Source organism: Sarcophilus harrisii, chromosome 3 (genome assembly GCF_902635505.1).
Source record: "Sarcophilus harrisii chromosome 3, mSarHar1.11, whole genome shotgun sequence".
In the NCBI taxonomy this organism is placed as follows: Eukaryota; Metazoa; Chordata; class Mammalia; order Dasyuromorphia; family Dasyuridae; genus Sarcophilus; species Sarcophilus harrisii.
This window is the reverse complement of record NC_045428.1, coordinates 86,732,246-86,758,024: the sequence shown is the minus strand read 5'-3', so window position 1 is coordinate 86,758,024 and position 25,779 is coordinate 86,732,246. Positions and strand designations below refer to the sequence as shown.

The window sequence follows — 25,779 nt, the reverse complement described above, 5'->3', positions numbered from 1 at the left end:
GCTGTTAAATGAATCTGCCTTTTGACTTCATTCTTCTAATGACTTCATTTTTCTGTCACAGGCCAGGACGTTGATAGCAGTGGGGCTTGGGGTTGCAGCCTTTGCATTTGCAGGTAAGTGAAATAATAAAACTCTTTAAGCCTTTAAAGTTGCAGAAGGGATGTCTTTTCATTATTCTGTAATTTTAATGATTCATCAAAACTCTTAGCACTCAACTCTTCATATTCAGAGTTCTCTTCATTTAGTTCTTATTTCAGTTCCTTACACTTTAGTCACTGAAAACTCATCCCTGTTTGAGATGGCAGAGAGTTCCCATAAGCTTTATAAGGAAGGAAAGTAACGAAACTATATACTATTTTCCAGGTTTAATAGTTTCATCAAAGGTTAATTGTTTTAGATTTGGATGTTATTTTACATAATGACATGTTTTATGTAACTCAATGTTTGCTTCAGGCAAGCCCAGAGTATAAAGGTGATATAGAGACTCTAAAACCCAGACTACTCCACTCCAACTCCGAAATTGGCTGGCTGGAGTTGAGAGCTTAGAGCCCTGAGGTTCTGGTCCCTCAATAAAGCAACTGAAACTCATATGGAGGAGAGACCTTGTGGAGGCAGAGCCTAAAATACCAGTACTGTATTTCAGGTTGTTCTCAAACTCTTGGTTAACTCTGAAATCCTCAGTTCTTATCAATGTTGTCATCTTTTCTCTCCTAATTCCCTCTGCTTATAGAAGAATATCCCTACTAACTACCAAAGCTGAGCCCTCTACCAGTTTTTGATCTGATTCTCTCCTACTTCTTCCAGAACTTTGCTCTAGCAGTTGTTCCCACCATCTCATGGATCTCTTGTCTTCCTTGGCATCATTCAGTCTCAATTGCCTTTTTCCCATGTGCTTACAAATAGCCTTTGTAATACTTAACAACATCACCAGCCCTTTACTTGGCTCTCCTGTTTCATCCAGCAAATGCCATATTTTTTCTTCTCTTTCACTGCTGAGCTTTAAAAAGTTATATATCACAATGTGTCTGCTTAACTCTCTTTAATTTCTTAAAGATGGGAATTTTCCAGCGACTTCCTAATTGCTGGAAATAGTGAGCTTTTCCCATGCCTTACATCTTAGAGAAAATAAGCTCTCTGAAGACAAGGATTTTCATTTTTTGCTTTGTAACCTTACTGCCTAATAATGTACTTTGTTTGCTTCAGGTAAGTGCCTAACTTCCCTAAAGTTTTTGACTGTTCCCTACCCTAAAATATTTGTTCTTCGTTCCATTTACATTCTGTAGGTTGTCCTAACTATTTTCTTTGTCATTGTGAATGTTCCCCAAAAGTTTGGCCTTGGCTTTTTTTTGTTGTTTGTTTGCTTTTGGTTTGTTTTATTGGTACTTTATTTTTATTTATTTAATATTTTCCCCCAGTTACATTAAAAACAGTACTTTTTATGTTTTACATTAAGATTTTTGAATTCTAGGTTCTCTCCCTTATCCCCACCCACAATTGAGAAACCACATGTGAAATTATGCAAAACATTTTCATAAAAGTCAAGTTATGAAAGAAAGCACATCTTCCACTATAATGAAAATAAAAACTCTCAAGAAAAATTAAGTTAAAAGTAGAGATAAAGAGTAATAGAGAATGTTTTCATCTTTATTCAGAGTCAGTTCCTTCTCTATCTATGGATAGGATAGGATTTTTCATCATAAGTCCTTCAGAGTAGTTTTCCAGGTTTGTTTGTTTTTTTTTCCCCCTGAGAGCATCCTGCTTATCATATCCCAGAGAACAGTGTTATTCCATCACAAACACATACCACAGTTTATTGAGCCATTCCCCAATTGATGGGCATCCCCTCAATTTCTAATATATTTTATCCTGAAAAGAGAGCTGCTATGAATAATTTTTGTATATGTAAGTAATTTTCCTTCCCCCCCAATTCTCTTTGGTATTCATGCCCAGTAGGGGTGTTATTAGGTCAAAGGATATGCATGAATTTGCAACCCTTTGGGCATAGATCATATCTATTGATCATTTATCAATTGGGGCTTGGCTCTTATTTTTTATAAATTTGATTCCATTCTCTCTATATTTGAGATGAGGCCTTATCAGAGAAACTTGCTTGGAATTTTTTTTTTTTTTTACAATTACAATTGCTAATTGTATTTCCCTCCATTTATTCTCTCTCTTCTTTCACCCTATCCTCAAAAGTGTTTTGCTACTGAACACACTCCCTTCCTTAATATGCCGTCTCTTTTAATCACCCTCTCCCTGTTCCAGTATCCCATTTCCCTCCTATTTTTCTGCAGGGTAAGATAGATTTCTATACTCTATAGAGTATGTTTGTTATTTTCTATTGGAGCCAATTCTGATGAGACTTAAGGTTCACTCACCCTCCCCTCACCTTCTTCCCCCTACTGTAAAAACTTTTTCTTGTCTCTTTTTTTATGGCAGTTTGCGCCATTCCACTTCTCCCTTTCCCTTTCTCCCAATTCATCTTCTCTCACTTTTTAATTACATCATTTTTTTAAAAAGATATTATCCCTTCATATTCAACTGTGCTCTCTGTATCTATATACTTCTGATTGCCATAATAATGAGAGTGTTCTGAGTTACAAGTATTATCCTCCCATGTAGGAACATAACCAGATAAGTCCCTTATGATTATCACTTTCCTGATTACCTCCTTATGCTTCTCCAGACTCCTGTATTTGAAAGTCACATTTTCCATTTAGTTCTGGTCTTTTCATCATGAATGGTTGTAATCCTAGCTCTGTTGTAACACAAGCCATCCAGTTCTTTAAGGTAAAAGCTGGTAAGTCTTGTGTTATCCTGAATGTAGCTCTACTGTACTTGAATTGTTTCTTTCTGGATGCTTGCAATATTTTATCCTAGACCTGAGAGTTCTGGAATTTGATTGTAATATTTCTGGGAGTTTGCATTTGGGGTTCCTTTTCAGGAAGTGATGGATTCTTTCACTTTCTGTTCTACCCTCTGGTTCTAAAATATCAGGACAGTTTTGCTTGATAATTTCTTGAAAGATGATCTCCAGGCTCTTTTTTAGTCATGACTTTCAGATAAACCGATAATTTTTAAATTATCTTTCTTGGATCTATTTTCCAGCTTAGTTGTTTTTCCAGTGAGATATTTTGTATTTTTCTATTTTTCACTTTTCTTTTATTTGGTTTTGCTTTATTGTATCTTCATTTCTCATAGTCATTAGCTTCCATTTGCTCAATTCTATTTTTTAAGGAATTATTTTCCTCAGTGAGCTTTTGTATCTCTTTTCTCAATTGGCCAATTTTGCTTTTTTAAGGCATTTTGCTCCTCATTAACTTTTTATAGTTCCTTTTGCACCACTCTCAATTCTTTCCCTAATTTTTCTTCTATCTCTCATTTGATTTTCAAAGTCCTTTTTGAGCTCTTCTATGGCCTGAGCCCAATTCTTATTTTTCTTGGAGGCTTTGGATGTAGGAGCTTTGACTATATTACCATCTTTTGAGTGTGTTTTGATCTTCCTTGTAGCCATAATAACTTTCAGTGGTCAGAACTTTTTGTTTTGTTTTGTTTTCTTCTCAGTTTTCTAGCTCATTTACTCAGCTTTTAATCATTTGTTAAAGTAGGACTCCTAACTCCTCCGGGGTGGAGGGTGCTTTGTCACAAGATTTGAGGGTTTTGTGCAGCTGTTTTCAGAACAGGAATTTGACCACAGGCCCTCTTTCCTGCCCTGGAGCTGTTAGGTGTATGCTTGCCTCTCTGTACTGGGAGATCTAGTGTGGGGGCCCTGGCTGGGGCAGTGCTGGGACTGCACACCACACCCCTCTCCACTAACCTTCCCTTCCTCCCTGGTGTCTCTGGCTGAGAGGTCTGGAAGTCTGCAGACCTTTTCTGCTGACCTTTGTAATGCTGTAAAAACTGAGCAAGATAGAGATTAGAGAGTATTTAATAATTTATTAAATGGAGAGATTTACTGGGACCAATGGATCCATGTTTGGTCCCAGGGCTGAACTTGAGACTATCGTCTCCAAGAATCCTGCAAACAATCAGAGTTCTCAATGACATATATACACGTGACTCAGACACAGAGGTAGACTGAGGGTAGGGGCTGAGTCAGGGTGCTGAGAGCGGAATGGGACTCTGACAGGGTGGGATGAGACTCTGGAGAGGGGATGACACAATCAGGGGGAGGCACTCCGGACCTGGGGTGAGGCATCTTGATAAGATGGTATCTGATATTCTAATAGCTTGGAATGGGGAGAGGCATTCTGGTATTCTATCAAGTATTCTGATAAAGAAGAAGGGGAGGTTTTGCAGAACTGAGAAGCAGGGAAACCAAGGAAGAACTGAGTCAGGATAATGAGGGAAACTGAGTCAAGACAATAAAAGAGAACTGTGGCATAACACCTTGCAGCTTCTGTTTGGTGTCTCTGGATTGGTACTATTGCTGATTCAGAGGTCGGGCCAGGGCTGGGGACTGCACCAGGACTGATACCAGACTCCGATACGGTATCACAGGCCTTTTCTACTGAGCTTCTAAGTGGCCTTCAGCTAGAAAACGTTCTGCTCCACCTTGTGGGGTGTTCTGATGCTCTGAAATTTGTTTAGAGTCATTATGTAAAGGAGTTTGGAGAAGAGATTGGGCAAGTTCCTGCCTTTACTCTGCCATCTTCTGTCCTTGGCTTTTTTCTTTACAAAAAGCCCTTGACAAAGATAGGGACTCCCAAAATCTGGATCTTTAATTTTGACCTCTTCTCCTAATTTCAGACCCACATCTCTGTTTACAGTAAATCTCTAACCTTGAAATCCTGCTAATATCTCAAACTTAACATGTCCAAAACTAAGACATGTTTTCCCTGCTGAGCTTGTTCTTCCTTCTGACTCCAATTATTTCTGAATTATTTGTCTCCATAATTCATCCACTCTCTTCAATTCTTTTCTCACCTTTGATGTCTAAGTCTTCACTATTCTCAGCCTGACCACTCTAAGACAGGATATTATTCCTAACTGTCTGGATTGTGGGGATAATAGTTTTCCTATCTCTACTCTTTGCCTCTCTGATTCGTTATTGTATTGCTGTCTTAATCATAATTATGTAAGTGCTATTTCTTCAATCTTAATATTTTTTAAGGAAGAAGGGGTCCTGTGCTTCCCACACTATAGGAGCCATCCTTTATCCCTTGCTTTCTCTTACCACCCATATTCAATCTGTTGCTAATTCTTGCCATGATGAATCATTTCCTTTCCCTTAGTCTCTCTTTATGATTCCCTAGGTCTGTGCTCATTTCTTGGCCAGACTATTGAAACATACTGGTAAGTCTGCCTGCCTTAGTGGTGCTTTGAAATGTGTCCTGCACACAAACAGTCTAAGCCCATGGCACTGGTTTTATCTTGGCATGCCTCTAATAAACTCCAGCAACTTCCTGTTACTAGATGGGAGGGCTTGCTGAACCCTTTCCGAGCTGTTTGCCCACCTTTGGTGTTCATCTTTCACTCAACTCTCACCTGTGTGTGGCTCTAAGAGAGTCTACGGCTCTTATCTCTAGCTTGCCAGCAGTTATACTTAGGCTGACACAGGTTGAGGGTAACGGGCAGGTTTGGTGAGGTAGGAGAAGATCTACCCCAAGCATGTGGAACTGGGCCATTGAGAATAATTTGTTTCAATAGCCCTGAAGACGGCCAAAGTAGGTGCTGTGGAGACCTTAGAGCTTGCTCAGACATTAAAGATGCCAAGGTCGTTCATTGCATCTTTGACTTTTGTTCTGCCACTGGCCTTTGATGACTCGGGAAGAAAGAATGAAGCTCTCTTTTGCTTAAATCCAGTTCATCCCATGATGTCATTAGTCCTTTTTGAAAATGAAGGACAAAGAAAAAATACTAAATATAGCAATATTATTATTTTCATTTCTTTGAAGATTTGAGGAATAATCATTCACTGCTAAAATTGCTACTTAAGATAGAACAATTTTAAATAATTAAGGTTTTTGCCTGTTTGAATTGACTTCTTTTTTGTAAATTGCACAATTGCTCACATTCATCTGAGAGCATTTTGCATGTTAAACTTTGTTTTAATCTTTTTTGTATTTAAGTTTTATGCATGTGGCCTTTTCTACTGTTTTCTATTTTAGATGAAACTGTACTTTAATGTGGCTATATCAAGTCCATTTACATCTAGCCAGAAAATTGGAATATAAAATCTGTTTTTTGTTGTGACAGGATATTTAAATATCTCAGAAGATTAAATATCTCACTGCTTTTGTGCTAATTTAGAATATATAATCAGGAGAACCTAAATGATTTATATTTAAATTTGCCTTTTTTTTTTTTTAATTTTCACTAGGCCACTTTGGTCCTTATAAGCGTATAATATGGTGGCTTTTAGAGCCTGGGATTAGTTTTCAATGGCTCTGAAAATAAATCTGAGTAATTACATACAATGATTAGTGTGGAGCTGTGCTGTAGAAAAAGGTTTTTAAATTTTCAGGTGCAAGAATTGGTTCAAAAGTAAAGAAAATAGCTCATTTTATCTTCTACTTGTGCTTTGGGTATTCTCTCTCAAACTTGAGAGCCTGGTCTTGTGTTCTGTATAGGACAAAGTAATCAAATGTTTATTTTAATTATAATATTCAAGGATTGCCTACTTATTACATCCTATGGAGTCCTTAAGTAAAAGTCTTTAAGGAAAATAATACTCAGATATTTTGGCTCTTCTAGTTCTTTGTGACATTTTTTTTTAATGGGTTTAGAGTATCCCATGTCCAAGATTCCATCTTCTTTTTTCAGATTCTGGTAAGTTATCATTAAGTGTTTTCATGTTCCAGGTTTGAAATGATCTTAAGGCAATTTAGAAACTGTTTTTTTTTTAATGGGGAGTAAAATTGAATGAAAGAATCACTAGTGAATGTGATTAAAGGTTCGGTCAAGAATGGGGGTAGAAGTAGAGCTGGAGGCTAACTATCTAATGTTTTCCTTTGTTGAGAAAGCTTTTTGTTGTTTTTGGGTAGAGCTGGGTCTTTCACATGCCCCAGTTCTGTCACTGTATTTTGCACCCTGAAGCAATCCATTTGCAAATGAATAACAACAGCTCTCTATGTGTGTTCTGGTGAAACTTGATTCTCAGAAAAGTAGATACAAAAAACTGGAAGATGCTGTGGGCCCTTCCAGTGACCTTGAAATTCCCATTTGTAATTTATTTTCTCAAGAGACAGAAGGCAGATATTCAGATTGATAAATGAGAGGTACACTGCTTAGATAATAAAGTTATATTCTTAATTGATACCCTAAAATACAAAAGAAAATTAATTTTGACTAATACTAGTGTATGTATCTAAAAAATCTTCAAACAATTGAGGTACATTGTTGTTTAAGAAAGGGAGTAAGAAAGAGGTTATAGTTATGTTTGAAGTGTTGTTTCTGCTTAGCTTTTCATTCTAGAAATAATTCTGATGTGGGAAAGATTCCTTTCTAGATTCCCACCCCCCTCCTAGTGAATGTAATTACCCTTTGACTCACAAATCCTGGTCCCTTTGAATTCCAATAGAAGATCTGGACCTGTCCCAGCCCCACCGAGATCTGAGCCAACTTTGGGGCTACACCCAAAAGCCCCTCGAGCTAAATCTCCCATTATAAAAGGGACATACTGGAACCCCTCTTTGCAGAGATTCCAAACATGCTAGCCATGTGAGGACCCTCTGTCCACTGGACCCTCTGTCCGGGTGTGCCCTCCTCAACTCTACCTTCACCTATCTCCTTATTTCCAAAGCCAATAATAAACCTCTTTTATCAGTCTAGCTCTCAGGCCAATAAATGCTTTTATTGGGGACTCACGCCCCTACTAGACCTCATTTACCACCATATCTTTGCGCCGAATCCAAGGGTACTTGCAGGGGAGCTTTGCTTGACTCCCTATACCCCAAACCTGCCACTAGACCTCAACTAAACCCTAATTTCATTTCGATACCCCAAATCTAGACCTCAACAATTCTATTAAAATTATTCATTTATTTCTTATACCAACCATAGTTTGTGATGGTGGTAGTAGTGGTGACTTTTTTACTATGTGATTCAAAGTTATTTATGTATATTTTAAATATAAGGATTAATCTTTGCTACTTTTGGAGATAACTTGTGAAAAGTAAAATATATACTATAAAATAAATGCATTGATAAATATCTTGATGGCTTTTATGTGTTTTAATATTTGGAAAATCCATTTATTTTTATGAATTTTTTTTTAGGTCGCTGTGCATTTCAAATCTGGAAACCTCTGGAACAAGTAATCACAGAAACTGCAAAGAAGATTCAATCTCCTGTAAGTCCTGGAGTGGCTTGGTTAGAGCTCACTCATTTGGCCATATTTCCACAATTTGAAATAGCTTAAACAAATCTCATTTAATTCTAACTATCTTGTTAGCAAAAGTTTGCTTACTTAACTGCTTAAATCATTGACTAGCTGGGTCATCTTTGCCAGATTAATTTAATCAGCACTGAAATTGGGAAATTGGATTAGATGAACTCTAATCTCTCATCCAACCCCAATGTTCTGACAGAGGAAAAATCTTGCTCTGCTTCCTCTCTGGGCTTGGATGGAGGAGAGACTTGTGTATAAAGGTGCCTTTACCATTTAGTGGCTGTGTATCCCTGGACAAAATACCTAACCTATTTTAAGTCTCAGTTGTGTCATCTGCAATGTTTGGGGTATTTATCTCACAGGCTGGTTATGAAGAACAGATGAGATAATGAGAATCAAAGGTAATACAAACCTTAAAACAAATGCCATCTGCTATTAGGAGGTTTCTTTGAGAACTCTTTCCAGTTCTAATAATCTCAAGGATTATTTTTCACACTATCGCTGTCAGTCAAGAAGCATTTATTGAGCACTTACTTTGTACCAGGCATAGTACTAAATACTGAGTATGCAAAAACTCTCCTGGAGAAGAGATCATATATATATATATATATATATATATATATATATATATATACAGTTATATATGTAATGCCGGAGAAACTGAGCAAGATAGCGATTAGAGAACAATTTAATAATTTATTTAAAAGGGAGAGATTTATTGGGACCAAATGGATCCATGATTTGGTCCCAGGGCTGAATGAGACTATCCTCTCAAAGAATCCAGCAGGGAATGTCAGATAGGAGATTCTTTTATAGGGTAATAAGAACAGTGATATGATGGGGGAGGTACCTAGGATGACATAATGGGAGGTACTGGAGAGGCTCCTGATATTCTAATGATGTTTAAAATGGATAAAGACCTTTATCCCATCAAACATTAAGAGAGAATGAGTATAGCCTAAAGTCTAAGATATAAGACCTTTATCCTGTCAAACATTAAGAGGGAATGGTTATAACCTGAGGCAGAGTAAATAAATAGGATAATTAAGGAAACTGTGTCAGGACATTAAAAGAGAATTGGGGCACAATATATACTGAATGTAAACAAAATATCAGGTAATTAGAGGAGGGTCTATATTAGATGCAGAAGAGACCAGGAAGGGCTCTATGTAGAGGTCAGCACTTAAATTGAGCCTTCAAAGAAACCAGGGATTCTGATGGTCATTGATGAGGGAAGAGACAATTCTAAGACACAGAGATGGAGAGTCATTTCTGTGGAACAGCAAATAGACCAGAATAGCTGTACTATGGGGAATAGAGAATAAGAAGATTGGAAAGTTAAGGAGGACCCAGGTGGTGGAGAAAATTAAATGACAGAGAGAAAGGTTTCTTTGATCCTAGAGGCATTGCTTTCTGAAAAATCACTTTATGTGGAAGCTAATTTGGATTGGGGAGAGGCTTAAGTTGGGGAGACCAAATTTGATTCTGTTTCATTTGGGATGATGAGGGACTGAACTTGAATAGTGGCTCTGTGAGTAGAAAGAAAGGAGCCTTTGTAAGAGTTATTGAAGGGATAGATACTGGTTGGTTATGTGTAGTAAGTAAAAACACTAGGATGATGATGATGTGATGATTTAGGATGTGGGGTTTGACACCAAATGATGGCAGGCACCCAGAATTGAGATTTGGTCACGTGAAGAATTCACAATGGCCATTCTCTTTGGCAAAAGATAGATTTATTTAGAGGGATAGATTATAGACAAAATGGAGGAACACAGCAGACACTGGATAGTAAATATGAAAAACAGTGGGAAATATGAAAGACAAGCTTCTCAGTGGAACTCATAGTTACCCAGTAGAAAAGGAACACCCCATGAGGTTGGAACATGCCTTTAGCTGGCAGGTTAAACACTGAAAGGGACTTAGCATCCTAAAAGAGTTAGTTAGCTGTACAGAGGAGAAGTAGGGATGAGAAGCATAGTGGAGTTAAGGGAGATGCTACATGACATGGGGAAAAGGGAAAGGGAAAGACACCACAGGGCAGAGTGCTGGGGTGGACTGACCCAAAGGAGGGCAGTAACTATGGCATGGGCTATAAGTTGTCTGATAGGGAGAATTTTGCCTCAGGGACTTAACATAACTAAGATTTCTGACTGGATTACCTCCAGTAGGTGGGACTACTGAAGTAAACTGATCTTCATTATCAGATCCTTCCTGCCTGCCCCAGAGAATAATTTTTATCAATTTTGCAGTTTCTCTCTGCCCACCCCACCCACCAATTCTGGACCTCATCAATACCAGGTTATGAACCATCCCCACCCCATGTTAGACTTGATAAGCAGATGAGACTATATTCAGTAATACACAACTTAATCCTAGGCTTGTTAAATGAAAGAAGAGAGGTGTATTTAACTTCAGCTTAGAGATCAAGAAGTGGTCATTTGTCATTATTGAGTGTTTTTCTTTTAATTTATTTATTTTTTACAATCATCATATATGTTGTTTTTACATTTTGCTTACTTCATATCACATCAGTTCACTTAAGTTTTCCTGAATTCGTTGTATTTGTTTCTCATAGTACAGTAATAATATACATGTCATTCATGTGCCACAATTTGTTTAGCCATTGCACAGTCAAAAGACATTTACTTTTTCTAGTTTTTTACTACTTCATTTTTTTGTTGAGATTTTGGGATTGGAGAGATGTGAGGAAACTACTGTGTTATCCTGTTAATTATGTGATCCTCACTTTTATAATGGCAGATGCTTAGAGTATCATTTAAAACTTAATTTTTTTCTTCATTTATATCTCATTTATTTACCTAATATTTAACTATTTCTTTACAAGGTGATTCTGTAACTTTGTTAATCCATTTCTAACCTTCTTTAATGAGTAGAGTTTCCACAGATCATGCTGCTATCTGATTAAGTAAAATTGTATTGAATGAGTCAGTAGACATGGATTTAAGTTCCATCTCTGCCACTTATGAGTTATGTGTCCTTGGCCAAGAAACAACTTTTTCTGAACCTCAATCTTCTTATCTCTGAAATGAGGATAATAATACCTGAACATTTTTTATTTTTTTAAATTTTTTTTGCTTTTAATATTACAGGAAATGAAAACCGGCATAAATAATTAAAGGACTTATTCAGGGTCACACAACTACTAAGTGTCCAGTATGGGATTTGAATCAGTTTCCTTCTGATTAATTCTAACCTCCCTATTAAACAACAAATTAATCTCATTTTCTTTCCTTTTTCTTCCTTTTCTGGAAACAATAGTCACCACTCCTATTTCTTCACATATACAATTAAAACCGTAATTAAGTCCCCTTTTAGCTTTCTTGGTAGCATTATAAACAGTTTCCTTAGAATTTCTTAACAGAATACCACAGTCATAATTATTTTGTTTTCCATTTCTAGAGTTTCTTGATGTTGCTATGGTAATAGTCCCCATCTATACACACAGTCTAGTATCATAGGATCATAGATTCAGTCCTATTGGAGAAATTGGCAAGATTTGAACCCTACAATTTAACACCTCATCTTTAAGAATTACTTAAGATACTGGAAAATTCATTACTTTGTGGCTAAACCGATGATGAGCTTCCTGAACTTATTTTGGCCTGTCCTTATTGAAGCATGACAGGCATAATGGGGCCCATACTCACCTTCTCAGCTTGATGTAGGACCTCATCAGCTTTTTGCTCCTTTGGTTTGGTTCAGGGAACCCATAGGCACCTTCACACCATGAATTTATCCAATTAAGATTTTAATGGAAGTGAGTTAAAATTAATTTGCAGTGTAACTCCCAAATGTTATGCTGTTGCATTGTAAACACCTAGTCCTTTGCCATCTTGTACTTGAGAAGATGTTTTTCTGATTTTATATTTGTTTTCATTTGACTACATTTAGAACAGTAACTACAAAAGAGTATTTTGGACTTGTATTTTGTTTTTGTTGCTTTTTTTAATCAGTATATGTGCAGCAGACTAGTTACCAGAACCACCTTGGTTCTTTTAAATAGAAAAAAATGGGCCAGGGAAAAGAAAAGGGAACAACATTATTTTATCTATTGCCTCCTCTGTACCAGGCACAGTAATAAGTGATGCCATGAAGAAACTGTGACACAGATTGGTTAAGTGACTTGCCGAGAGTCATACAGAGATAAAGTGATTAACGCTTCAGGGGCTTTCTCACCCCAGACGCCATCTTTTATGACACCTCTTTGTTATGGGCCAGAAGTCTGAACTTGAAACAAGGTACTAACTAATTGGAATTGATGAGAGGTTATCTAGTTTAGCATGATGTTTAATAGTTCTCTAAGTTCAGTATGACTGATTTAATCTTACAACAAATAATGGTTTCCTAGTGATATAATGATTGGTTTATACTCAGGGTAGAGCATATTAGCTGGGAGCCTCAGCCAGGTTCATACAGAGAGGCAGAGAAGACAAAGGACTTGGGGCAGGAGCTCAAGCTCTCAGAACCAAGGAGAGAGATTCATTTGATCTTTGGTCAGGCTCCTGGTGGCAGGCTCTCCTCCTGTATTTTCTCCACAGAAACCAAGACTCCGGAAGGCCTCTAAGAAAGCTGCCCAGCCCCAGGCAAGGAGACAATAAAGGATTTGGACTTTAACACCTGGCTACTCTTGTGGTGATTATTGAACTGAAAAGAAGGCTGCTCAAAAACCTCCAGAGACCCCCAAAAAACCAAACCAAAAGAATATGACACCTGTTGTCTAAAAAACTCATTCTTGTGACTGTAGTCTTGTAGTCAGTCACCTAGAAACATTGAACTTCAGACTGGATTAACTATTTAAGGATTTTGTCTCTTGTTTTTTTTTTTAAATCTTCATTTAACAAATTTGATGGTCATCATTTAACAATAGTTTTAGGTATAAAAACGATCCCAGATCTTTACATATCTTTAATATGATTATGGCCATTATGGAATGGGCCATGTGGGAAATTAGAATTCTTTCTAGGACAGTGGTTTCAATCTCCAAGGGAAAGGACAACCCTAAACCCTGCAAAAGGATCTCTGTGGCTTCCTATTGACTTAGACAGGCATTATCTGTATCCTTTTGTATTTTTTATTTCCCACTTATATTTTAATTTGATTTGGGCAGCACTGGGGAGTATTGTAAGAGTTTGAGACCTCTGCTTTATATTACTTTGATTTTCTCATTATTCTGCTAAGATGTAGAATGTGGAAGCCCTAGTTGGAAACAAAGTAAACAATTATTCAGGACTTGATAATGAGGCATTGCTTTTTAATAATCCCAAAGTCTCATAGTACCCAAAAAGTTCCAGAGGGACAGCAACACCAAGCAGTTGGCCATTCAATGATACTCTGTTCTTGAGAACCAGAATAATAGAAAAATTAGATTAGCTGATTATTCTTCTCACTGTTAAAGAATGATTCTCATGGTTTCATTCTGCATATCTTCACATTTCCCTTGATTCAATACTGTCAGGAAATATGATTCCAGTTTATCTTCAGATTTTCCTAAATATGTCCAATTATCCTATGCTGTCTATTCATAGTTCCAGTATAATTAAAAGTTAAAAGTATGTCTCCTATTTACTTTCTTAAAGTATGAAATTGTTATCTTGTATTCTTTTGGGCTTTAGTCATTGTCTAAGCAGTGTGACATTAAAATGCTATTAAATGGTACAAATAAGTTTTCACACTATTTAAAATTATATGTTATATAGTATAAACATATTTGCAAACCATATTAGTGGTTACCTACCTATCTTTAGAATGACTTCTTTTTTCTCTGAGAAGCTGCTTGCAACAGTATAACTGAGGAATGTAAGCACACTCATCTTCTCTCTTATTGGCATCTCTAAAATATGTTTTATAACCTCAGAGTGATTTTTTTTAGAGAAATTATATTAATTATGTTATAGCAAACTAATTTTTTCTATAAACAGACAAATGTTTTACACTTTAGATCCATTTCTGGTCATATTTCTTTGAGTGGGCCATTGCTGGATGAGTGATGTGTGCATAAGGAGGTGTTGTTTTCCCTTTTATTCTCCTTTTAATAAAAATAATAACAACAACATTGATAACTGCATTGACAAATTACTAGCTTTCATTATCATTGGGGTTTGTGACTATAGCACAAGTAATGAAAAGCCACACATCTGACAAAACACTGACATTCTTTGAAAATGAAAAGTTTCACAGCTTCCTGAGGTGAAGAATCTAGGAAAAGAAACATTTTCCAAAATGTGAGAAAGAAGTACACATTTGACATCTCTTTCTGACCATTAGTCTTAAAACAGTTTGTTTTCCTATATTCCAATGTTAAGCATAGTTGTAACATAGATGAAAAACAGAAATTGTTGGTATTATAAAGCATCTTGCCTCAAGGGTCTCTTCATTCCAGTCCATTCCCTACATACCTAACAAAATACAGGTTTGATCATGTCAGCCCCCTGACACAAACTAAATAAATGTTCTTTGAAGAGTTTGTTATTCAGTAGGGAAGTGATGTAATCAGGGCAATGCTTTAGGGTGTCACTTTGGCAGCTCCATATGGACAGCAAGGGGACCCTGCGCCTAGAGTCAAGAAAAGCTGAGTTCAAATCTGGCTTCAGATACTTACTAGTTCTGATTGTGGGTAATTCACTTCTTCACTTCTGTTTGCATTAATTTCTTCATCTGCAAAATGGGAACAATAATAGCACAGTCTAGTACTGTGCAGGGTATGTAGTAAATGCATATAAATATTAATTTTACATTTATTCATTTAGTGAACACATTAATTCCTACTATGTGCCAGGCTCTATTCTAGAGCAATGGCTCTCAAAATGTAGTCTGTGAGCCTCAAGGAACCTTTTATGGGGGTTCACAGGATTAAAACTTTTCACAGTAATACAAAGATATTTTAATTTCTAATATAAAAAAGATTGGTAACCCACATTTAAAAAAAAAAAACTCTTTGGGAATGTCTCAACAATTTTTAAGAGTGTGGGATCCTAAGACCAACAAGCTTGAGAACTTCTAATGTGGAGAATAAATTGAGAAGAGGAAGGATGGGACAAGTCTGTAGTGGTAATAATTTAGGCAAGAGGTAATAAAGTTCTTTACTAGAACTAGCCTTGTGAGAGGAGGTAAGGGGAAGTATGTGAAAGGGGATGGAGACAGACATGACAAGATTTGGCACATGATTGCTTATTGTCAAAGAGCTGACAATAATTATGAGCTTGTGAGTCTGGAAGGTTGGAAGGATGATGGTGGTGGAACTTGAGAAGAGGGGTGAGTTTGAGGGGAAAGCTACAAAGCTGTATTCTGCCTTTGTTGAGTTTAAGGAACTTGGCACACATTTATTTAGAACCCAGGAGAGAAAGAATAGGGCTGCATATATAGTGCTGGAAATCGTCTACAGAAAGATGATAATGGAATCATGTAAAGCTAATGAGACTGCCTAGAGAAAAGAGAAGGCTCTGGACAGATCATTTTGGTGGAGGTGGGACATGAAATTTGATCCGGCCATGCAGACAGACTGGGACTTAACAACGTGACTTCACCCTGTCTGACTTAATACTAGCAAACAGGAGCTTATTGTTAATTCCTTGCCATGTATGTATTTTTATCCATGGTAGAGAGTTGGACCCTTTCTGATTCCTAACCATAATAGTGTGGTTAGGTTGATGTGAACCCAGTTACTACAGAACACTGTCACCCCTCCCTTCAGCTAAGCAGTGTGACTAGCACTAATCTAGTAATCTCTATATCTTTATACACATACACACATGTATGCATATACACATATGCATATATATATATGTATATTTACATATATTGTGTATATAATTCTCTCAAGGAATATGATAAAAATGGGAACAATGTGAAATCTGAAATTATAAATCAGTAATCATCAGTGCTAACTGGTACTGGTTAAAAAATGAAAAAGTCAATTGTGGAACAGATTAAGTAACTGATATATGGAAGCAAATGAAGAGTAGCTTAGTGTTCGCTAAACCCAAAGACTGTACTAAAAGTGGAAAGCAGTTAGGTAAAAATTGGGTTTGGGTCAACATCTTACACCCAAGAAGAACCACAACAAGAACAATAAGAATAGCTAGCATTTATGTTGTGCTTGAACATATATGAAGTACTTTAAGCATGTTATTTCACAGTGAGCTCAAAATGTATTCAAACTGTAGATCTAAAAGGTCATATCATGCACGAATTAGAGAAGCAAGGAAGGAGATCTATTAATGGAAAAATACTGATAATAATATTTTGAGGTTAATGTAGCTATGTGTCCCAAAATAATATCTTTATTATAAGGAGAATTCCTTTCTTTCCTTTTCTTTCCAATTTATTGACCCCTCAACATCATTCCTAATCACTGAGCAGCTGTTCCCCTGGATCTTCCTGTCCCCAAATCCTTACCTGTCTGTCTTGTTTCCCATCAGTAGATATTTCTCAACAGCTGTCATTATTGATTCACCACAAAAACAGATCTTTCTTGCCAGTTACATCTTAATCCTTCATTTGATTCCTTTTGACCTACATTTCCCCAGCCTGTCTTTACCATATTTTGCCAGTTCTTCCCTTTTCTCTATTAATCCGTGTTTGACAAATTTGATACATTGGAAATAGTGCTGATGCTGAAGTTAGAGACTGACTTCAAGACTTCCCCTCAACCCCCCAGCACTTCCTGCTATCTGTGTGTCTGTGGGCAAGTCAAGTTTCCTTGAATTTTAGTTTGTTCATTTATAGAATGAGTACATTGCAAGGAATAACCTCTGAGGTTCTTTCCTCCTCTACAGAGGTGACCTTATGGGTCAGGGGACCTAAGCTTCATAGTTAAAAAGATCATGTATCAGGTGAATGATTTTTTTCAGGATTATTTAAACCAGAAACAACATTCATATCTATGTTTTTTAGCATTCACATAATAAAAGAAATAGAATGTGGTTCTACCAATAAGGACTAAATGCTTCAAATATTTAAGTACTTGATATTTCTGTTGCAAATGAAAATAAATTCTTCAACATTAATTTCTATTGGGTTATTTCTTTGCTTATATTAATCATTTCCCCCTGGAGTACTAGTAGAATTCGTCAAATGTTTATAAAACCTTATGAATAATACAGTTATTAAATTTTATCCTTATATGTAGTTTCTACTATTTGACTAAATTATTGTTTATTTCCCAATTTTATAGTTTTTTCAGAATTTATAGTTAGATTATCATAATAATATAGCTTTGCTTGCATGCTTGCTGATAAAATATCTAAAAGACTTTCTTATCAACAGCTTTTAGAACTAATATGAAATGACCCATCCAAATTCGTGACAAATTTACATATAGGAAATTTGATGATGTGTCTAAAATTGTCATGCATGAAGAAGAATATTCATCTGATTTCAGTGATCCTTAGTAGATCATTGAAGTTCCTTTTATAGCTGATAATCTAAAAGGTAATAAACAACACAGTATGTGTCAGACCCAAATTCATGATAAAAGAAATGAAAAGCCACAATAACCGAAAGGTAAAGATGGTTGATCTGTTTCTCATGCAGTGGGAGGTCTATTGAAACAGCTTTATATTATTATATATTCATCTGGTCCTATTGAATATTCTATAACCTATGTCATCAAGACAAATCTCCTTTCTTTAGTTCTAATTTTATTTAGTGAATCAGTGCTTCAGAAATCAATGCAATTACAAATGCACAAATGCTTATGACCAGTGAGTAACAGGCAATAAATAGCCATTTACATTAGAATTAGAAAAATTCATTGTTTTTTGTTTTTCATGGCATTATTGGTGGAAGAATTTTTTTTTCTAGTAAATTTATTTTTATTATACCTTGCTTTATGAATCACATTGGGAGAGAAAAATCAGAGCAAAAGGGGAAAACCGTGGGAGAGATTAAAAAAAAAAAAAAACAGAAAAAAGAAGTGTACATAGCATTTGTTGATTGTTGCATTGTTTCCTTAGTTCTTTTTTCTGGATGCAGATGACATTTCCTGTCCAAAATCTATTGAGATTATATTGAATCACTGAACCACTGAGAAGAATCAAATCTTTCATAGTTGATCATCACACATTCTTGCTGTTATTACATACAATGTATTCCTGGTTCTAATGCTTAATGTCAGTTCATGTAAATCTTTCTAGACCTTTCTAAAATCAGCTTATTCGTGATTTTTTTATGGAACAGTTATATTCCATTATCTTCATATACCACAACCACTTCAGCCATTCCCCAATTGATGGGCATATACTCATTTTCCAATTCTTTGCTTCCATGGTGGAAGAAATGTAAGTATAAAAAAGTATGTGGAATAGCTCCTGAAACACTGTCCTTTACTCAATAAAACTAAGCCATATAATTGATTCTTAGATATAATGCGATATCTTCGCTTTGACCTGAAATATGAAAGGGAGTGAAATCTGTTTCAGGACAAGTTTTGTGTAGCATTCCTATCTTGGGATTCTTTTATTGAAAATTGTCAGAATACATTCATTCCTGATGTATATATAACAGCTGATGAGCAATTGCTACCTTGCAAGACACACTGTAAATTTATTCAATTAATGTCAAACAAATCAGACAGATTTGGCCTGAAATTTTGATTGGCAATAGACACCAAAAACAAATACTTGTTCAGTAGATTCTTTCACTTGGAAAAAGACAATACTAAGAAGCAATGATAACAGTGATGTTGAAGGATGTGAAATTACTATTTTAAAAATGTGTAGCTGTGCAATTACTTTATATCCCTCGATGTACATTCCCTTGAGCTGTGTAAAGCAAAAGTGAAACATAGTTGGGACTACTTTTCAGAACCATAGAGAACTCAGAAGTAATGGAGTCACGTAGGCCGCTGCATGAAACTCTGGTTTTGAAATCTACAGAGAAGCCTAGAGTGACCCTGACTGGGTGCCAGTGTTTGCCAGAGATCCAAGTTTGTAACTGTCCTGAGCACCCTCCATCCATACGTTCAGAGTCTTTCAGAGAACGACCCAAAGCAAAAGTCAAATACTCTCCTGTTAGACAAGAAAATATCAAGGTGTTGCTTAGTGAAAGCTGTATGCCATCTGAGAGGGCCAAACAGGAGATCAGTCAAGTGGTAAATAAAAAGTTAGAGCATGAATCTTTCTTCAGCTACAGTGCCCCAGTTGTAACCCTACGAAGTATAACAGCTCTGCAAAAAGGAAACAAAACCTGTTTCTGGCAAATGCACAATGGAAAAGTATGTAAAAACAATTCTTATAATGGTTACAAAGGAGTATATTTGATACTAAATATTTCTAACTCTTATCTGTGCAGATCCATTTTAAATGCAAATAATTTAAAAGCAGATATATTATTTAGAAATAAAATTTTTCATACTATTCTTTATTTCCTTTTGACATCTGAATAAAAAAAAATGCACTGTGTCAGTTGATACAGCTTAGTTCTTTGAAGTGTTCTTAAATTCTGGTCCTTTTAGTGCTACAGTTTTCACCTTGACATAGTTGCTTTAAAATGAGCATTGTTTTATGGCTATTTCACAATCTGAAGTTGAATTCTAGAAAAAATGCATTATTTTTCCTATAGCTATCTGATGGGATTGAGGTCATGCCACCTCATGCATGGAACTAATTATTTCCTGCTCTCTCTTTCCTATACAGAGCCTTTCATCCTACTATAAAGGAGGATTTGAGCAGAAAATGAGTAGGCGAGAAGCTAGTCTTATTTTAGGCATAAGGTAGGTGTATTGCATAAGTATTGTTTTTCTTCTGTGACCAAGCTTGCCCTTTGAAAACAGAAGGAGAAAATGTATCTTATATTTCAAAATTGGAGGGATGAAAGATGTTTTGAATGTTTATATTTTGAAATATCAAATCCGGGCGTCTACTTACAGCAGAAAATATAAACAATCATAAAATCTGGCTTCATGCCTTAAGGACAAAAATCTGCAGCTGTTGAAATAAACCTTCAGAAATAGGCAAAATTTCACTTACTCTGATACTTTGAATGCTTACTGAGTTCACTATTAGACTTTGAGATATGATATACTACAGTTTGCATTGTAGAATCTTGCTAAAAGAATTCCTAGCCTCCTTTAATATGTAGCATATTTTCTTTGCATCTATTTCATCTCAGTTCTTAATTGTTATTTATAAAAGAGAGAAAACAAGGAATTTCATAGTGGTTTTTACATTATGGGAGGGTACTTCTGTCCAAGAAAATGACACAATTCACACATATGCCTTAGAAAGATTATTTTTTCCAGCTTTATTGAAAATGGATTGGAGAGGAGTGAGACTGGAAGCAGGAAGACCAATTATGAAGCTTTTTCAGTAGTCTAGGCAAAATGAAATAGCCTGGAATAGTATATGTGGATGGAGAGAATGGTATCAACACTAGAGCTGCTGCTGAGGTCAAATCAATAACTGGACTCCTGATTGGATTAAAAGAGGACAAAGAGTCAATGATTGCCCTGTGGATATTCTGGCTCACTGCAGCCATGGGAAATTCACAAATTGAGTGTGGTTTTTTAAATAGGGGGTTCAGTGGAGATAATGGGCCAATTTTATGAAGTCTTAAAATAAAAGTTGTCCCTGGTTGTTTTTGGATTTAAAATTTCAGCTAGACTTTGATCTTTCTCCAGGATTAAATCTTGTTCTTAACATATCTTAACTTTGTTGACTCTCTCTAGCCCAAGGGTTCTTCTCCATTTTTATGTCAGGAATCCCTTTGGCAATTTGGTGAAATCTTTGGATTTTTCAGAATCATGTTCTTAAATTCATAAAATAAAACACATAGAATCATAAAGGAAAACAATTATATCGAAATATATATCAAAATATTTGAAAAACAATTTCATGGATCCACATTTAAGGATGCTGCTCTAGCAGAAAAAAAAAAAAAACCTAACCCCAAACTTCATATTGTTCATCTGATAACAATCTATACTTGCAAGGCTTCTTATACATCTTATTTGTTATGTTTTTAGTTGTTTGGTTTTTGTTTTTGTTGATTGGTTTTTTGTTGTCGTTCTTTTTATATCATTCCTCCCCCATTTCTTGTTTCTTCTCTTCTGTGTTTCCTTGAACATAAAATTTTCATCTAGCCCCTACTTTTATAATAGCTTTTTATTTTCAAAGTACATGTAAAGATAGTTTTCAACCGTTATGCTTGCAAAAATTCTGTGCACAGCAAACAATCCAATGTATGTTAGATGTGCAATTCTTTTATGCATATTTCCACGATTATTATGCTGCACAAGAAAAACCAGATCCAAAAGGAAAAAAAAATGAGAAAGAAAAAAAAAGCAAAAAAAAAAAAAAAAAAAAAGGTGTAAATAGTATGCTTTAATCCATATTCAGTCTCCATAATTTTCTCTCTGGATGCAGATGGCTCTCTCTATCCCAAGTCCGTTGGAAGTGCTTCGAATCACTGTAGTGTTGAAAAGAGCCATGTCCATCAGAATTGATCATCACAAAAAGTCTTGTTGCTTTGTACAATGTTCTCTTGGTTCTGCTCACTTCACTTAGTTTCAGTTCATGTAAGTATCTCCATAACTCCCTTTTTAGGGCTCTTTTTTGCCAAAACAAATTTGATCTGTGCCTTAGACATGCTTTCCTGTAGTAGTTAAATTTTTTTATTTAGAGGTAAAGAAATGGAGGAGCAGAGCTTAAGCAGCAACAATCCAATGACCTTTTCTCCATCCTTATTCTGTTTAATTTTTTTGTAGCATTTAATACTGTTGATCATCCCATCTTGATATTCTCTTTTTCTCCCAACTTTGGGGTCTCTACTCCCTCTTGGTTCTCTTCCCTATTTGCTACTTCTTCCCTGTTGATTTGGCTGGATCCTCCTCCAGGTCATGCCCTCTAACCCTGCAGTCTCTTAGGCCTGGGTCCTGAGCCCCCATTTGTTCTTCAGTCCCAAGGAGGGCCCATGATGCCTTGTCATGCAAGTGAGTTGGAGTTGAGTGAGGCAGGACTGGGCAAGGTCACGGAGCCTCATTCTCTCCTATGGAGTTATGCAGATCCAATGGCCAGATGCAGATCAGGAGAGTGGAGGTGACCTGGGTGCAGTGGGAGACCTGGGCCTTTTTAAGATATGGTCTTTATCAGGTCTCAGTTTGACTAGAGCAAGGGCCCATTGCTAAGAAAAGAGGCAAGGGAATGATTTCTTTTGCTTAGTCAAAAAAAAGAAAGTTAGTCTGGGAGGAGAAGTCCTTGGGGTTTCTGGCCAGAACAGAAACAATTGCTATTTACATTTGCTCTGAGCTGATCAGGACCCAAAAAAGAACCAATTGGGGCCTGCCCAGGGCCTGTTGTTGGCCAGTCAGTGAGAGCCAGCGTGATTTAGGTTTAAGGCTGGTCCTAACCCTATTACAAGATCCTCCTAGTTTCTCAGACTCATATCCTAGAAATCACCTTGGACACCTTACTGTCTCTCGGATCTTCTCTATCCAAGTTGTTGCCAAGACCTGTTGCTTTCACCTTTGCAACATCCTCAAATATGCTCTTCTCTTCTCTGACATGCTCCACTCTAGTGCACACTTATCTTATCTCCTCACATCTGGATGTTGTAATAACTGCTGATATATCTGTCTGCCCCAGGTCTTTCTTTACTCCAGTCCATTTTTCATTCAGCAATAAATTTAAATCAGTTTGCTAAAATGCAGGGTCAATTATGCCACCAACTACTTAGAAAAATCCAGTGTGATTTCCTTCCCTTTCAGGATCAAATACAGAGCCCTCTGTATGGCTTTCAAAGCCTTTAAAAATCTAGCTTTGTCTTAACTTTCTAGTCTTATTGTACTTTATTTCTTCCTGCTAGTATTGTAATAACACAATGGAAAAAAGACACTCACTCTATTTCTTGGCTTTAGGCATTTCCCTATGCCTCTAATGCGCTCCTACTTCATCTCTATTTCCTGAATTTCTTGGCTTCCTTTAATTTTAACTAAAATCCCATCTTCTCCAGCAAACTTTTTCCAACCTCTCTTAATTCTAGTGCTTCTGCTCAGTTAATTATTTCTCATTTATCCTGTATATAGCATATATATGGTATATCTATGTTTTGTATGTATCTGTTTGCAGATTCTCTCTCCATTAGTTTATAAAGTCCCTGAGATAAGAACTGTCTTTTACATCTTTTTGAATTTTTAGAATTTTGCACAATGTCTGGTGCATGATGCATGCTTAATAAATGTTGATTGATTCATTGATCTGTTATGTGCCCCATTGGAGTATGAACTCATTCAATACGGAGATTGTCTCACATTTTCTCTTTGTACCTCAGTACTTAGCAAAGTGCTTAGCATAAGTTGTGGCACATAATATGTATTTAATATTCATTGATTGATTAAATATCATGTAGGAAGCATCAGAGCCAGACTAGGACTTAGTATTCCCTCTGCATTTCATAGGGTCATGGGATTAGAGCTGAAAAGGTCATAAGAACATGGATCTAGAGATGGAAAGGACTTCAGGTCATATAGTACAGTCTCATTTCACAGATGAGGAAGCAGAGACCCAGGGATAGTAACTGGTCATAGCACATATCATAGTCAAGTCAAGGTCAAAGCTTCTGACTTCAAGTGATCCTACATTCAACTTAGAGACTTTTACAATGTAGTTTCTAGCCTTGATAGATTTATATTAGTTGAAAGAAATGTACTCTTGTTGCTGGAATTGTGAACTGATTTAACCAACACACACACACATACACACAATTTATCAAACTCTTTTTGTAGTGGCAAAGAATGGGAAATTGAGGGGATATTCATTAATTGGGAAATGACTGAACAATTCTGGTATATGATTAAGATGGTATACTATTGTACTATAAGAAATGATAAGCAGGATGCTTTCAGAAAAACCTGGGAAGACTTATATGTATGAACTGATGGAAAGTGAAATGAGCAGAACCAGGAAAACATTATACACAATAACAGTAATATTTTATAATGATCGACTTTGATAGACTTAGCTAGTCCCAGCAATAAAATGATCTAAGAGAGTTCTGAAGGACTTAGTGAGACAGCCCAAGCAATAAAATTCAGGACAGCCAAGGTGTTCACAATTTTAAAAAGCGTTTATTACCAGCCTGGACGGACCTCTCAATAGAGTTCTGCCCTGAACAGTAGAGACTGGCTTATAAGCATCCTTGTTCAGCCTTGCGGTTACATTTGATGTTAAACAGTGACTCGACTTTCTGCTTACAAGAGGAAAAATAGGGGGCTTACAAGATGCAATGGCAGATGTTGACATAGATTATTGGAATAGATCAGGGTTATCTGACGTTGTTCTGACTGAACATAGTTGAGCAAGCACTTTGTAAAACACTTCCCTTAATTTAGTTTAACCAACATTTTCCTCTAAGCCTGAGGCCCCCCCCGACCCAGGATTGAGGAGGGGGCCAATCTTTTGTCCATTTCATTATGTTGAAAAATGCTGTCCACCTTCAGAGAAAGAACTGATGGAGTCTGAATTAAATCAAAGCATACTTTTAAAAACTATTTTTCTTTTGTTTTGTTTTGGTTTTTTGGTCCATGTTTTATTTTGTAACATGGCTAAAATAGAAATAAAGTCTTGAATGATTGCATATGTATAATTTATATAAGATTGCTTGCTTTCTCAAGACAGGGGAAAGAGAATTTAGAACTCAAAATTTTTAAAAATAAGTGGGTTTTTTTAACATGTAATTGAGAAAAAATAAAACTCAATTGGTATTTCCAAAAAAAGTGCTCATCCTTTTCACTAACATTGAGCTTAGATCCTTAATTGTTCAAATTGATATAGCACCATTATATATTTTACATATCAATTTACATAAATTATTTCTTTTGATTATCAGAAGAATCCTGGATGACCTCAAATGGTATTTTAAAGAAGAGGTTTGTCTTTGCCCAAGGTAACACAGTTAGTTTGCAGGGCTACAGTCTAAATCCAAGGCTTCTAACAAAACCCAGTGTTCTCTTCACTAAACCATAGCAGTAGGATTTTTGCAGAGTTTTCCTAAATATATTAAGCACATAATACTCCACTAAATTGTTAAGTTCTTACTATATATACAACACCATTGAAATCAAGGAGGTAAAAAAAGCAATGGTACTGATTCATATGAAATCTCTTTCCTCTGTGAGACACAAAGTTTTGGGAGAGCTTGAGAAAAAAAAAGTACCATCCCTTCAGGACAGCATCTTGTTTTGTTTGGTTTTTAACTGAGACATTTGGGGTTAAGTGACTTGCCCAGGGTCACAAAACTTGGAAGTGTTAAATGTCTAAGATTCACATTTGAACTCGGGTCCTTCTGACTTCAAGGGGGTGCTGTATCCACTGCACCACCTAGCGGCTCCGAATCTTGTATTTTTAAGGCACTTTTTAGGAAAAGCACAGCAAAAAGAAAAAAAAAATGCCCAGATGTATAGGATAAGAAATCGCTAATCCCTTTTT

The 25,779-nt window shown here is 36.2% G+C and overlaps 1 protein-coding gene across 2 annotated transcripts in view; it reads left to right on the top strand.

Annotated features, from left to right (window-relative positions):
- The window catches only part of DNAJC15 (DnaJ heat shock protein family (Hsp40) member C15), a 63,191-nt gene that overhangs the window by 18,695 nt on the left and 18,717 nt on the right, over positions 1–25,779 (top strand). For both annotated transcript variants that reach the window (XM_031958422.1, XM_003765859.4), the window contains exons 2-4: positions 62–113; positions 8,223–8,296; positions 19,993–20,069. In XM_031958422.1, coding sequence (XP_031814282.1) covers positions 62–113; positions 8,223–8,296; positions 19,993–20,069 — 203 coding nt within the window. The remainder of the gene's footprint in view (positions 1–61; positions 114–8,222; positions 8,297–19,992; positions 20,070–25,779) is intronic.